General features: G+C 46.5%; 1 protein-coding gene across 1 annotated transcript in view; it reads right to left on the minus strand.

Moving 5' to 3' along the window:
* Positions 1–16,524, minus strand: part of PRICKLE2 (prickle planar cell polarity protein 2) — a 348,061-nt gene that overhangs the window by 42,831 nt on the left and 288,706 nt on the right. The window contains exons 4-7 of the mRNA XM_052645998.1: positions 14,694–14,807; positions 11,473–11,610; positions 8,325–8,528; positions 4,638–4,824 (exon numbers count right to left, since the gene is read on the minus strand). Of these exons, the coding sequence (XP_052501958.1) occupies positions 4,638–4,824; positions 8,325–8,528; positions 11,473–11,610; positions 14,694–14,807 (643 nt within the window). The remainder of the gene's footprint in view (positions 1–4,637; positions 4,825–8,324; positions 8,529–11,472; positions 11,611–14,693; positions 14,808–16,524) is intronic.

The raw sequence follows: 16,524 nt of genomic DNA on the forward strand, positions 1-16,524 counted from the left end.
CATGAGCTTTGGGTGGGGCTAAAGCCATAGCTGGACTGGCACTGTTCAGTAAAAATACCATATCTCCTCCCAGTCCAATAACTAGTTTAAGGGTGTGCACGTGACCTGAGCCAGGTCAGTGAGAGAGGCACCTGCGTCTGTTACTGAGGTAACCACACAAGGAAACCTTTTGACAGCAGTTACTAAACAGGCAGAATGGGAGCCGGCAGTGGTGGGGGCCCCTTCCCCCACCCCCTTGGAGTGCAGACCCAGCAGTGACTGTGGGATAGGAGGGGACCTTGGCAAGACTCCTCATAGATCCTGACAAATGTCTTCCCCGAAAGGCAGTATGGATGGGAACCATCATCTGTGGTGGCCGACAGTCCTGAGTCTGAACTGTCCAGGAATAACCTTTAGAGACTTGTCTAGAGAGGGTGTGAATGAGAAACAGGGAAACAGAGAAGGGCAAGAGCAAAAGGCCAACAGTACAGCAGCCTCTCCGGGGCCTCTCTCTGTTCGCCTCACTATCTTCACGTCCCTGGTCCAGAGAGAGAGAAGAATAAGGTATGATCTTCTCCTAGGAGCTCCTCCCCAAACTAAGGGGGTCTCTGCTTATTTAGGTGTCAGGCTACAGGGACCAAAAGGGGGTATTTACAGGGACACGAGAAGCCACAAGGGCACCCCAAGGTGAGTGAGGCACTCAAGCAACTCCCTGTCACAGCACCACTTCCCCAGGAGGAGTGAGAACTGGCAGGGATGGGGCTAGAGACAGCAGGCCCAGAGCTGGGGCTTCACACACATAAGGGAATATTACTCAGCGGTAAAAGGAGCAAAACTGGGTCATTTGTAGAGACGTGGATGGACCTAGAGGCTGACATTCAGAGTGAAGTAAGTCACAAGGAGAAAAACATATCATATTAAACATATATATATAGAATCTGAAAAAAGTTGATACAGACGATCTTATTTGCAAAGCAGAAAGTGAGACACAGACGTAGAGAGCAAATGTATGGACACCAAGAAGAAAAGGGGGTGGGATAAACTGGGAGATTGGGATCGACATATATACACTATTGATGCTGTGTATAAAACAGATAATAAGAACCTACTGTGTAGCACAGGGAACCCTACTCAATGCTCTGTGGTGACCTAAATGGGAAGGAAATCCTCCCAAAGAGGAGATATATATACACGGAGAGACGTCTATATAAATAGTACATCCATATATATAGAGAGAGAGAGAGGGAGAGAGACATACGACTGATTAACTTTCTGTTTAGTAGAAACTAACACCACATTGTAAAGCGACTATATACTCCAATAGAAATTTAAAACAAAGCAAAACCCCCACAAAAACACTTCCCTCACCAGGCTATTGGAGGGAGCAGAAGCCTCTAGTACTTAAGAGTGAGGCCTCAGGACTCAGACAAATACAGGTTCAAACCACAGCTCCACACCACGCCAGCAGGTTATAAAGACCCTGAAACCCATCAGCTTAGCACAGCCGCCGAAGGACTGTGTGACCCTAGGCAAGTGGCTTCACGTCTCTGGGCCGGCGCCTCCTCTACGCTAAAACAGGGACGACAACAGTGCTTACTTCATGCGGCTGCTGTGAGAACCGAGTTAAGATGCAGTCAGTGCTTAGACTCTGCTAACTCTTGGTCTCCTTGTGTGTTCATGAGGTCTCAACACCTGTCTCTCTCTGCCCTGAGGGCTGCTACCTGGATGCTGCCCAAGAAAGAGCTGAGGCTGGCTAGGTCCTCCCCTTCCCCGTCCTCCTCGTCTGGAGAACTGGAGCTGACACCCGGCTGCCCTGGGTCCTCGCTGTGAGCTCCGACTCAGCGCGGCCTCCCCTGCAGCTGCAGCCTCACCCACTGCCTGTCAGAGGGGTGGGAAGTCCAGTCCCTACGGCCTGTGCTCCACCAGCTGCCTCTCCGTGCTCCTGCAAGGGAACACGCTCAGATGCAGCAGTGCGGGCCTGGTTCTGGGGGTGGGAGCCCCACACAAGGCTGGGTCGCGGTGGGGAGAGCGGAGGATGAGGCGTGTTCCAAAGCGGCCCAGCCGGCACAGGAACATGGTCCCTGATAAACATCAACGATGTCAGATGGTGCTCTGAACTGCTCCTGAACTCTAAACATCTGGAAAAGGGCTTGGCCATTCCACATCTAAGCGTTCCTTTTTTATTCCCTCTCTAAGCCCTTTAAGTACTTCTCTGAGGGTGTATATGTCTACCGCTGCTACAGCCTTGGTCTGTTTATAGGACTGTTTACTCTGCTGTGTGCAGGCAAAAGTACCGTTGCCCTGGCAACAGCTGCCTGATGCAGGGTTCGCGCTGCGCGGCTGTATAAATAGGGAATATTTGGATAATATGGTCAGAGCAGAGCATCCATACACTGTGGTATGCATGATACACAGAGCGCACCCTTTCTCTGCTGCAGGAAAAGTATGTTTTACAGAAAAGTGGATTTAAGGGAAAAAAATAAATCAGGGACAACATTTTAACTACAGCAGTGATAATACTGCAGGCCACAGTGGTCCCCCTTTCTGATAAAGCATGGATGTCTTTCTATGGATTTCAGAGGGAAGGAGAAGGGAATGGCAATCAAAGCTACAGAGGACAGAAAGGGGAAAACGGGGGGAAAACAGAGGTGTGCATGCCGTGATGACAGACATATTTTCTCTCTTCCAAGCTGCTGGGCGAAAATTTTAAGTGGCAGTTTCTGGAGAGGCTTAAGTCTCACTGAAAAGGGACAGAAGAAACAGAAATACTAACAAGCGGGGGGAGGGCTGCTGTACGTAAGGTGTCTGTGCGTTCTGCCTCTCTCATCCAAGCAGGCATCTCCCTGTAGACCCAGAGCCACGGAGAGCGTGCTGGGTCAGCACCTCACACCACTTCTCCTGACCGAGTCCCACCCCCAGCCCCTTGTCCAGATCAAGACTCTCCTTCCCTTGTTGTTCAGTCGCTCAGTCATGTCTGACTCTGCAGTCTCGTGGACTGCAGCACGCCAGGCTTGCCTGTCTTTCACCGTCTCTCAGAGTTTGCTCAAACTCATGTCCACTGAGTCGATGATGCTATCCAACCATCTCATCCTCCAATGACCCCTTCTCTTCCTGCCCTTAGTCTTTCCCAGCATCAGGGTCTTTTCCTTTCCTAGCTCTCAGAATAAAAGGAAGTGTGTCTGTTTAAGTGCCTTGACTTGTGAGAAACAGAAGCTGGTGGGTACCCAGTTGAGGCATCAGGCTGTGAGAAGTGAAGATTTCCGGGGTTGGGGAAAGGGGGTTTTTCGGACAGCCCAGCTCCCAGATGGGAACACTGCTGGACACAGGTTGGCATAGCACTGCTCATTCTTGGGCCTGGCAGGGTCTTCAGCTCAGAAGGGCTCCATGGAGGCAGGTCTGAGCCCATGGGGTGGACCCTCCAACGACAAAGGACCCCTGAGGATATAGTAGGTGTCTGAAAGCTGTGACTTTTATCAGCACCCAAGCCCTTCAAATTATGAACTAACTTCTCATCTGACTGCATCACTTCTGATGAACCAGGGAGCCAAGGGCACCTCTTTTCGTTCCCGATAAAATCTTTTAAGTGAGGTAAAATGGGCTCCCAGACTGATGTCTCCACACCTCCCCACGATAGGTAAGGAGTTGGCAGCCTCCAGGCAGATTTCTTGGAACTGCACAAGCCACAGGAAGATCAGGCTGCTGGTCTCAGAGACATTCATCCACTGCCAACTTCTCTTCTCTTTTTAAAGGGCAGCTCATTCTCAAGGTGCCAGAACAGGCGAGCTGAGTGAAGACGCTCCAGATGCTGCATGATCAGGAATAGTGTTGAAGGGCTGAACGAATCCGTTACTTGAAAAGGGAAAATGATTTTCACTATCTCAAATCTGCCACTTATTTGAGGCGTTTATAGCTTCGGAGCTATTTGAGGTTCTCTCGCTTTGGTTTTTGGCTGGGTCGGCTTTTGCTGATTTCTTTCAGGACATGCATGCCAGTCACCACTTGGTTTCCTTGACTATCTTTTGCTAGCAAGAGGACCGTTCTGTTTCCTCCTTCTGCTGATTCCTGAGGTTTTCCGAGGAGGCGGTGGAAGACATCTGTTTATATTTCCCCCTCCTCTGAGACCTCTCCTCCTCTGCTTGGTAGTTAAGACTGTCCATCATGTAGCCCCGCCTTGGGGGTGGGTCTAAGACTCAGGTAGACCAACAGGAACCCCCTTTTCATTTCTTTCCAGGGTGGAACAGATGACCTAATGGCTGGCTATAGCATTTCTATTTGGAGGACCTGACTTGGATACTGGAAAAGTCACCATTTCATCCTTTTTAGAGAACAGTGCTAAAGCTGGTATGTATAAGTGTGGGGGTCATTGTGACACTTTGTGAAGGCACCCTGTTTCCAAATGATGCCAACAGAAGGCAAGCTGAGACACAGAGGAAAACAAAAAAACAAAACAGATTCTCTTCAATCCCTTGATCCATCCTTACCTGAAACCAACATCCTCCCTGGCTTCTCCAGTACTATGAACCAAGACATTTCCTTTTTCACTTAAGGGAGTATCAGTTGGATTGTTATTGCTTGCAACCAAAGGGATTCTAACTATACCAGACACAAAGGAGATCCAGTCAGAGTAGGACCAAGACGAGCACCGAGTGTTGCCTCACCTATGTGTTGGGCACAGGTGTCGCAATATTCCGCATACAAGGACTCAAAGCAGTGGCAGCAGTAGGGCCTTCCCTCCTTCATGATGTAGCGCTGGCCACCCAGCACTGTCTCACATTCGAAGCAGCAGAAGTGTTTCATGTGCCAGTGTCGCCCCTCGGCTTCTGTGCATTCATCTGCAAAGATGATCTGCAGATGGAGAGGCCGAAAGGTCAGTGGATAAGAAACAGCCATGAGAATACACTGTAAAGGAGGAAAGCTATGAGGGCCCCAAACTAAAACGGTAGGCAAATTGGTCCCACCCACAAATTATTAAACAGAAGTAGACACATATATATTTACTCTATATCTATATCAGTTTCCACATGTGGATTTTCCTAAAGCACATTTAAACAGTTTCTGACCTGGCCACTGATTAATTTAACCACAGTGTATTCAGACAAAGAATGGTTTACTGAAAAGAATATAAAGCAGGACTAACAGCTGACAGCTCATGGACATTTTGGCCATTATCTGTTTAATTTGGATTATATATGGTATTTTTTGAAAATGAGAAATGTCATATAAACACCTGGGATCCTGGTTTCTCTGAAAATACAGTATTTGGCAATGTGTGCTATACATTCCTGCATGGTGACAATAAAAGGGGTTGTTGCTTTCAGATGAGTGATGAGTTCTGCAGTTTGTCATATTTTTCACCACTTCCTTAAAATGAGTCACCTTTATTTACGGTAACCGCCTAACCCTCAGAGGTATTTCTGTTTTGACCCATGAGACAGACTTGTTTTCAATTTCAAAGCACAGATTTAAGAACTTCCTACAAACTGCAGTAATCAAGGCAGAAATAATCTCAGATATTTACAGCCAAATGATGACTGACAAGGGTGACCAGGATATTCAATGGAGGAAAGAACAGTCTTTTCAATAAACCTGCCTGGTACAACTGAATAACTGCACACAAAAGAATAAGCTGAACCCTGACCTCACACCATATATAAAAGTTAGCTCAGAAGAGATCAAAGACCTAAATGTAAAAGCAAAAAATTTATAAAATGTCTAGAAGAAAAGTAAAGATGCAAATTTAAAAAAACTCAGTTTCCAGTTAGGCAATGGTTTCTTAGCTATGACATTAAAAGCGTAAGCAACAAACGAGACAATGGAAGCTGGATTTCACTGAAATCAAAACGTTCCTGCTTCAAAGGACATCATTAAGAAAGTGAAAATATAACTACAGGATGAGGGAAAATGCTTGCAAATCACATATCTAAGTGACTAGACTCCAAAATATGTAAACAAGTTTCACAAGGACACAATAAAGAAAATCACCCAATTGAAAAAATATGCAGAAGACTCAACGAGACATTACTCCCCAAAAGAAGATACGCAAATAGCCAACAGACACATGGAAAAAAAAGATAAACATTATAAGCCATTAAGAAAAATCCGATCAGAACCACCACGCGATGTTATTTCATACCCACTAAGGTGACTATATGGCTTCCCTGGTGGCTCAGGCAGTAAAGAATCTGCTGCAATGTGGGAAACTGGGTTCGATCCCTGGGTTGGGAAGATCCTCTGGAGGGGGGCATGGCAACCCACTCCAGTATTCTTGCCTGGAGAATCCCATGGACAGAGGAGCCTGGTGGGCTGCAGTCCACGGGGTCCTAAGAAGTTGGACACAACTGAGCGACTAAGCACAGCATGGCACAGGTGACTATAATTTAAAGGGCAGACAGTAATAACCACTGAGCAGAATGTGAGAAATTGGAGTTCTCATTTGTTGATAGCTGCGAAGGTGAAATGGTGTAGCTGCTCTGGAAGACAGTTTAGATCCCCTCAAAAAGTTAAACATAGAACTACCATATGGCCCAGCAATTCCACTCCTGGATATAAACTCAAGAGGACAGAAAATATATGCCCGCAAAATAAACCTGTGTATGAATGTCCACAGCAGCTTTGTTTAAAACAGTTTAAAAGTGGAAACAACTTAAATGCCCACCAATTAATAAATGGCTAAACAAAATGTGATATATACAGTTGCTTATTATTCAGTCATATAAAGGAAAGTACTGATACACGCTGTAACTCGGGTTAACCACAAAAACATCATGCTAAGTGAATGAAGCGATGCATGGAAGGTCATATGCTGCATTAATCCACTTATATAAAATGTCCAGAATATACAAATTCATGGAGAGATTAGATGAATGGTTGCCAGGGCTGGGGGGAGGGGAGAAAGGGGAGTGACTGCTGATGTTTCTGGGGTTTCTTTTTAGATGATAAAAATGACCTGGAATTAGGCAGTAATAATGGACTTTCCTGGTGGCTCAGACGGTAAAGCGTGTGTCTACAATGCGGGAGAGCCGGGTTCGAACCCTGGGTTGGGAAGATCCCCTGGAGAAGGAAATGGCAATCCACTCCAGGACTATTGCCAGGAAGATCCCATGGACAGAGGAGCCTGGTAGGTTACCCACGGGGTCGCAAAGAGTCGGACACGACTGAGCGACTTCACTTCACTTCAATGGTTGTCCAACTTTGTGAATATACTAAAAACCACTGAATTGCACACCTTCAAAGGGTAAATCTTATGCTGTATGAATTAGACCTCAATAAGCAAAAATTTCAAAGTGCTTTAACATCCTACTTCATTTCCTATTAGATAAAGTATTAAGAGCACTCGCTTCCAGATGGGGCAACTAAGGCAGGCAGGGAAAGGCGCGGCCTAGAATCACAAACTTGTACCAACTACCTGCTCAGAGTGTCTCTTAATGAACATCAGCAGTAGCATGAGAATCCGTATTAGTTAAGACTGATAGATGTCCTCCTAGAAGAGTGAGTCTCTGATGGGCAGTTTGTAAGGAAGAAATGCCACGTATCTGTGGTCTCTGGGTGACAAAGTGGAGTGTTGTTTACAGGGTCCCACATAGCCTTACAGGGTCAAGAAAGAACCAAAAGTATATTTTGCACAGGAAGGACCCCCTGCCCAAGACCTTTTCCCCAAATTATTCCTATAAAAGTGGTCAAGCTTAGAACATTTCCCTTTCTGCTCCCAACGTTTATACTAACCCAGGTTTTCTACCTTTCAGCTCCCAGACCACACCTGGGTGTACTTCAGCTGGGAGGAAAGATGAGGTATGAACCTTGGGTCCAGTCTGCTCTCTGACCTGGGTGAGTGAGTGTATGGGGGCAGAAGAATCCTAATGGAGTAGCCATCTGCCCTGGAATCCTCATCAGGACTTTCACAGATTATGGGAGAATCACATCACACTACTCATTTTCTTCTCTTCTCACCCTAACCTGTCCCATCGAATCTCAGGAAACCCAAGATTTTAAGATATTCAGAAATGACACATTATTACTAATGGTGATTGCTCCCTTGGATTTGGGCTGCAATTGAAAGTTCCACAACAATCCCTCCCCCTCCCCCTTTTTAAAAGAGTTCTGAAATGACCTAGTGCCCTAGAAACTGTTTTCCTATGAGACTGTCAAATTCAGTAAAGCAGGTCACAGTCCCGGACATTCTAGCCAACAGGGATGGGGCTAGAACCACTCTCAAAAGAGTTAATAGGAGAGGCTGGTGAGGCCTATGGTTTTCCTCCATGCAGGAACCACACGGCAACGTGCTGGCCACGGTGAAACCCGGGGTGACAGTGGGGCTGCGGGCCCCAGGGAGCGGAGCCAGCTCTGACCTCGTCGCAGGCTGCGCAGCGTGGCTTCAGGCACTCTGCGTGGTGCCTGCCACAGTAGATCTTCCCATCCTGGTAAAAGTAGATCAAATCCACCAGGAGCTCGTTGCAGACGGTGCAAATAAAGCAGGGTGGGTGCCAGCTGACACCGTGGCCGGCGCGCGATGCAAACACAGCAATGTCCCCGCCATTGATCTGGCCTCCACACTGCGAGGTGAACAGAAACAGGTCAGTACGAGGAACAGCAGCCCCAGCTCTCAGCGCCATGCAGAAAAGATAGACGACCGCCAGCGTCCTTAGCTCACTACTGAGCACTTACTTTCACACGCGTGACCGTGCGACCTGCTTTACACGCGTGGCAGGCGGGTTTCTCTTGCCCCCACCCCCACCCCCACCCTCCCTTCCTAGGGCCTACAAGTAAGACGAAGATCATTGTCGCTGAGAAAATAAAGAATCACAGAGGTGGGAGAGAAAGGCAAAGTCTGTCAGTGCAGTGACACAGAAGAGCTCTGCTGACAGGAGGCAAACGGAGCGGAGGTCTCATTATCTCTCAGACATTGCAAACTCCCTGCCGGAGGCCCAGCCACGTCGAACGCCTGCAGCAAGAGGCTGTGTGGCATGGGGGAGCGAGAAGGAAGCCTGCAGGGACTCGGGGAGCTGGTGAGGCCTACACTTAGGGTGGTAGGGGAGTGGGTTCATAAAACCATGCCCACCTTTTATCATCTAGGTTTCTCTAGAAGCCTCTCAGGCATGCTTCTGGCCTGCTTCCTCTGACATCTTTGTACACAGTCCCAAATGAAAAGGTACCGCTCCTAAGGCCAGACTATGGCAAGGACTTTTTTCTCCCTTTCCTATCTTCTCACTCATTTCCAAAGTTCCTTCCCCTGCCCAGAAAGGAGCAAGGTAAAATCCATGATAACCCATGCTTATAGTTGGGCTCAAGATAAAATGAGTAGAGTCTGAGGGTCTTGGAGGGAACAATAAAGTGTGAGGCAACAGGTCCAGGGGAGGCTTTCTGCTGATCATGGTATTGGCCTGAGAGTCCAGCCCCACCTAAAAGGCTGACTGGGGGTGACGTCTGAAGAGCAGAAAGGCCACCCCTAGACCTTTCCCACACACTGCCATTAAAAGTGCTGAGATGCTTCATAGAAAATGAAGTCCAGGTCTCATGGAGTAGTTTCTGGGAGCTCATTCATGCAAGTGGCCAGACATAAGAAAGACATTACATTACAGAAAGTGATACCCCTGCCTTGTGTGGCAACGTTAGTAGAGCGGAGGTATGCATATTGTTAGAAGATAAACCAGGGGGCACATTAAAGCTTTCCAGTTTATTTGCTCCAACACTGATCTGAATTGGGTAGCAAGCATCAAACTGAAGGTGGCTGGGACAGAAACCCAGGGAGAGAGTTTTATAGAGAAGTCAGGGAAATAAAAGCAAGGGAAGTATTTCAGTAACTATAGAGATTAAGTGGGCCCCTTATTTGGGAAAGCCCGGCTGGCTGCTTGCAATTGGTTGTTCTTCAGCATCATTTTCTGATTCCGGTACCCTGACTGGTTCAGGTTTTGGTCTGCTGATACAGGCTACTGTGGCAATAGAGCCACCTCAGTCTAATGGCCTCCTTGTTTAATTACTGTAACAATACAGAATCCCATTTCACCCCCACCATGATTCTACGACCTAGGTATTCGATACCCCCGTTTTGGAGGTGACAAAACTGTTAGGAAAAGTAATCGGGTCAAGGTCGCCGGGCAGAATCACGTGTCAAACGCACATCTTTCCGTCTCCATGCTGTCATCACTGTCCTGTATCACTCTCGACATCTGCCTATGAAATGCCCAGCTTCCCTTTTGCTTCAGGGGAGCCCTCCTGGGCTGGTCAAGGAGAACCACCCAAGAGTGGTAGAGGCTCTGAATGGACCACACAGAACCTCACATCTTAAACTCTGACCACCTGCATCTCAGGGGTGGGTGTCAAGGATGAAGACCCCCATTGTCAATTCTGCTGCTCTGGCTCCTCTGTTAAGTAGCATCTCCATTTCATCCACTGAGCCTTCCAAAGTTCGCTCTCTGAAATCCCTTCCCAAAAGGGCCCCCAAATAAATGGCATCCCCTCTGCTCAGGTAGTATGTTGCCTTTTCTTCACCAGTTCAGGTCATGTATCCTCTTGAAATCTGTGCCTGAATGGGTCCCTAAAGTGCTTAAGGAGTTAGATGGGGCCACTCTTTGAGCAGCAGGGCTAAGAAAAGTGCTCAGTACATGACCATCCGCCCCAGAAGGCTTTTGGAGGTCAAGAGGTCGGGGAGGGTGAACCCAGGCAGGCCTGATTCCCACCCTGTTTTCTTAGAAACCCTTCTCCACCATGCCCGGAGCACTCTACAGAGACTAGAAGAAAACACAAAACCAAACTCTCAACTCAGTGAGGTCCTAGAAAGAATGTGGGAGGCCCTAGAAAGAATGAGGGAGGTCCATGCACTTTGCTAAAGAATCCTCACACCCAAGGAGATGACCATTTACCACCTCTTTAAAGGGCACTGGTCCTAGGATGATCCTGGGAAAGAGGGTGGCCGTGGTCCAGGTAAACTCCACTTTCTAAGGCACTCATTTTAAAATATAATTCCATCATGTCCTTTCTCTGCTCAAATCCCTCCAGTGGCCCTCTCTCTCCTTCCAGTGGTTGACACAGCCCTCCATGAAACTGGACTTGACCGGCACATACTCTTCCTTTGCCCCTCCTGCCCTGCCACACGGGCCAACCTGCTATTCCTGGACCGTAAGGGAAACGCTCCTGCCACAGCATCTTTGAGCGTGCTCCTCCCTCTCAGCCCCCTTCCCCTGCCGTCACATGACTCACTCCCTCAGTTCCTGTCTCTGTGGAGCCTTCCCAGCCACCTCCCTGAAAACTACAGCCACCTCACACTCCCAGCATTCACTCTCTTCCCCACTGCAGTTTTTTTCTCTTATTGATTGACATTATTATGTGACTTCTCTCCTAGGACAGAACTCCTTCCAAGGGCAAAACCAAGCTTTCAAACCTTTTGCTATATCTCCCAGGCCTATCAAATAGGTTCTCAAGACAATAATTGCTGAAGGAATGATTCAGGGAAAGGATGCCTGAGTGACCCCCCGGGCACGCCCCAGACCATGCGCTCACCTGTTCACAGATCGCTCCTGTCATGGTGACCGGGAAGGGCCTCACATTGCCGCGGCCCAGGTTTTCACGTTTCCTCTGGTTGCTGAAGAGCTTCAGCTCCCTCTTCTCTTCCTCGTCCAGGGAGTTGCAGTAGCGAACCTGGACAGACACAGAGGAAGGTTGGGGGGCGGGGGTGGTGGTCATCTTTTGCTCCTGAGGATTCCTGAAGCCCTGGCCTCAGACTTTTTTCCTATTAAACACATGTGCATTAGGTTTCACTGTCCTGGTGGGCACTTGAATACCACCAGGCTTGGGGCTATTTAGGTGAGTGTCTACCAGAGATTGCTGACCATAAAAACAGCTTCCTAGAGGCTCGAAACTCTGGCGCACAAGTCTCAGGCAGGCCAGTGGTTGGTACCCGTTTCTCATGCTCCACTGCCCCTCTCTGCTCACCACACTGAGAGCCACGTCATTGGGAGAGCTTTGCTGCTAGTCAGCATCTGGGACTTCCTTCTTCTACAACGTGATGTAGATCTTCGAACTGATCATCGTGCTCTCACTCTCAGAGGGTAAAGCGTCTGCCTGCAATGCACGAGACCTGGGTTCGATCCCTGCGTTGGGACGATCCCCTGGAGAAGGCAATGGCAACCCACTCTAGTACTCCTGCCTGGAAAATCCCATGGACGGAGGAACCTTGTAGGCTACAGTCCATGGGGTCGCGAAGAGTCTGAGAGGACTGAGCAACTTCACTTTCACTCTCACCTCCATGGGCCCACAGAAATGATCCCTGACACCAAAGGATGGCTCCAGGCCAATGAGCCAGAATTGTGGTCAACACGCTCATGGCGTCTGTTTCCCAAAATGAGATGGGGACCAAGGCGTTCCCATCTGACTGAGAATTTGGTTCAGAGCTCTCTGTGTTCTCTCAGGAAGTACTTGCGCATTTCTCTCTGTGTAGGAGGGAGACGGCTGCTCACCAGGCTTTGGTTAACAACTCACATAAGAGATTTTCCTCTCATTCAAAACAGAAACTCACAAAAATTAAGGGAGGGACATTAAAGATATTCAAATCTGCTATTTCCCATTCTCTCTTTTATTTATGCACACCTTGGGAATTTTGCTGTAATCTTGAACTACTGTTTACTTAATACTGTTTTAAAAACTAACTCATTTCTTTTTTTACTTGAATACATTTACTTGAAAAGAAAGTATATTATGACTATAAATAGAAAAGCAATATCACTTGTGAAAAAATAGGGCAGTCATAAAACTAAATACAGAGTAAAAACAAAACCATACTGTTGGCTTCTAGCTGGTTACTTTTGCTTGTAGGAGATTCTAAAATGGAGGTTCTCAATGCTGTTACTTAAAAATGGAGATTAGTAGGAGTTGGAGAGGTGTGAGACACCTGCCCACCCAAACTAAAATTTCCCCCATGATCACGCAGCCACAAAGAATGAAATACAGTTCAAAAAGGGAGAGAGTCTCTCATTATGTGGTTCAGTATTATTTACTGCCGTGTCCTTCTACCTCCCAAAGCCATGGATTTAGACATCCTCGGACACATGGATCTAATCCCACCCTCTGCCTTACTTCAGAATAATCTGGACATCAGGAACGTTAACTGAATTGCCTGGATGATTTGTCCTACAGATGGTCAAAGGGCAACCTTTGAACTAGGACTAGTTTGAAAACCACTGCAGCTGTATACATCAAAACTGTCTAACGTATATGAAAAAGGGCATGATCAAATATTTACTTTAGAATCACCCTTTGTCTTTTAAAAGGCCATGTCGAATGGACAAATCTGTCCATTGGGTCACATGTAAGCAATTGTCACCAGTGGGGAGAAAAAATTTGAAGGGTCTATTTTCATGAAATCACAGTCAACCGTAAACAGAAATAACAATGAAAAAACAGAGAGGAGCAGGTAAGAGCAGACCACTTTCCTCTCTCAAGTGAAAAAAAAAAAAGTGAAAAAAAGAGTCTTCATGTGGAGAATGTACTGCCATGATCAGAATAACCCAGAGAATATGATTACACCACTGACAATTTATGGACATGCTTTGAAACATAGGCACACCCCTCCTGCTTGTAAAAACTGGCATTTTCACTTTCAAATTAGTTACCTGGGCATCCGGTTACAATGCTTGCTTTCCTCTTTAAAGGAGAAAGCATTATTTAAATCTGTTTCATGAAGTCTGAAATAAACAACAGGAAGGGGAATTCTGACTCCCTTTTTAGGGAGTTGCTTCAGTTTTTAAGCTTTTGCTCTGCTTATTCAAATTAATTTTTGAGGCTCCTGGTTTATTCCTTTTATTCAAATGTGGGAAGACAAAGACTAAAAAACCACAGACTTATTTCCTCAGAGACTGAGCTTGTGGGTGGGGGCAGCTGGTAAAAAGTCGGGTCCAGCTCTCTAAAGGAGTTTTAAATTTCTCCTTTTACCTTGAAATTATGGCTTTCTTTAAAACATAATTAGAGTTAAGTAGACAATTGGATTCCATAGGATCACTACTTTTAAAAACCAGATACTTGAACATTAATTTCTAATTTGCAAACCTAAACCTCCCAAGCATGATGACCTTTTAAAAACACATACACACATTTCCTTTTAGGATCAATCTGACTTCAAAGATGATAAATGCCTGCTTAGAGTGCCCTTGTCTGGGTTCAGAAAAAAAGACAATCTGCAAGTCATACTTTCAGGAGTATAAAGGATAACCTTGGCAAGCTGGATTGGAAATAACAAAAACACAGATGTTCACAGCTGCAAATCGGGACATGTAACTTCTACAGCACTGTAACATGGAAAACCTACACACTCATTTACTAAGAAAAGATGATGAAAATCTAAAAGAGTCACGAAGTTTGTGCTGGGCTTGAACTGCCCAGGGAATCTCATTCATCTAACATGCTCAGGCAACTGGCATCGCATACTCTTCCACTAAGTAAACCTGGACCTAACTTTTACAGGTTAGTGCTCTCTTCCCCCAGTTGTTAGTACAGTGCCAGGCACAGAGGCAAATCAACCCCACAATAAGATTCTGCTTTTCAGTAACCCTCTCCAGAAGGCATCTGACAGTTTCTTTTACCTCTAATCAAGGAAACTAAAACCTAAAATAAATTGCCCGAGTGTTTCCTTGGGGATCTCACTGACTGCAGCATTCTGATGACGAAAAAGTTAACAATTCGCTGAAAATTCTAAGAAAAGGCTTCTGAAGGCCCCTCTAGCCCCTTACCTCATTGTCATGCGGTGGCAGCTGGTGTAATAGTTGCTTGATTCGAAGTTTCTCTCCAGGACTGTTGACATAGGGGACTTTCTCTTCTGGGAGGCAGCTGTAGTACTGGTGAACCTGAGGGGTGGGAAAGCACATGGGTAACTCACCCATTCCTCAAACCACCTGCCCATCCCCACATCCTGGGGAGACGGTTCCCACAGCAAGACTCCATCTGCTTCCCACTGTCTCCACCCTTCGTGAAACTCCACAGCTTAGGAGTTTCTCGTTGCAAGCAGACATTTATCCTTGAAGAAAGAGTCCCTCGAATCTCCCATGTCTTGGGGCTTTTCCTCTTTCTGTAAGGGAGAAACAAAGCCGGCAAACTTTCCTAGAAAAAGAGATTTAGGCAAACACGCTGATGACCCCAGGGGCCAGGGCTTTCTCAGCAGGCTCCCCTGAGAGCTGACTTTACCATTTTCTCTGTGTGTCTCCGGCATGTAACCTGCCCTCCCAGCCAAAAGGATGTGTCAGTGCCTGTCTTGGCGCTGGAGTCTTTGGCACTTGGAGGACTCTTGGGTCCCTCAGCCTCCACCTACACTAAAAGCCCTCTAGGTTTTCAGCTTTTCCTGAGGACAGGCCAGAAGATCAGGTCTGTTAAAAAGTCACTGAACTTGGGATACAGAACAGGGAATTAAAGATCATTATCAACATGTTTTGTTTTGTTTTTTGTTACATGTTAGAATGCTCCTGTTTACAGCTGTTAGGACATATTCTTTCAGTTTCTGAGGCTCATTCAACCCTAACAATGACTTGGGAAAGCACTAAACATCTAATTTTGCCTGAGAAAAGAAAACAGACATTCTACCATCCAGTTGCATGCAAGCTAGGAGAAAAAATTGGCCAAAACAGAAGGTATGCTTTATATAGGAGAGATTAAAAAAAAAAATTCCCACAAGCTCAGATGATATCATGGAAAATACTTTTCAACTATTTCTAAGCATTATGACCAGCTCTTGTGAAACAAGGCATTCATTCAACAAAACGGAGAAGACAGAAGGCACAGGGCCCTAAATTCACTGTATTCGTTACGCTCCTCAACCATGGTCACATTCCCTGGAGTTTAGGGAGACTTGGATATGACTATATGTTTTGGGAATGCTGGGGTGAAGAGTTGCGAAAGCACTCTCTACTTTGATCTCCAGAAATGAAATCATAAGTGTTAGAAGAGAGAGGAAGAAGGCTTTATGATGACAAAGTCTTAAACAAAATGTGAAAGTCATTCTTATTTTTGTAACAAATGATCTTAACCATTCACCATCATGTGCATATCATCCTCTTAATCAAATCCCAAAGGCAAACATAAACAGAGTTCTTGTCCTAGACTAGCTGACTTTTGGAACCCAGGGCCTTGCAACCCCTCCCTATAGACACTGGTAGGGAGCCAGGGCCTGGAATTCAGGTTTTGAAGGCAGCCCACATTTACCAGCACTCTCTCTGAGAAGACATATGAGCCCAGATCATGAGACAGTTTGGGATTAGAAGCTGGCAATGAGCCCATCACAGACTGGCACAGCACTGTGTGCGCAGAAGAACTGCAGTCCGCATGCTCACCTGTAGGGGCGACAGATAAGGAAGCAGCTGCAGTATACTGGGGAATGGGTTTTGCCTCCCAGGTCAAAAAATGACGGGTGGAAAGGCCTTGTGGCATCATCATTTTGTCATTCTCACAACTCCCATGATAGTTAACAGAACATTAGGGGTAAATGCTAATATGACATGAATCACTGTATGGATAAACAACAAAGTCCTACTGGATAGCACAGGGAAATACATCCTGCGATAAACTGTCATC

Source organism: Budorcas taxicolor, chromosome 1 (genome assembly GCF_023091745.1).
Source record: "Budorcas taxicolor isolate Tak-1 chromosome 1, Takin1.1, whole genome shotgun sequence".
NCBI lineage: Eukaryota > Metazoa > Chordata > Mammalia > Artiodactyla > Bovidae > Budorcas > Budorcas taxicolor.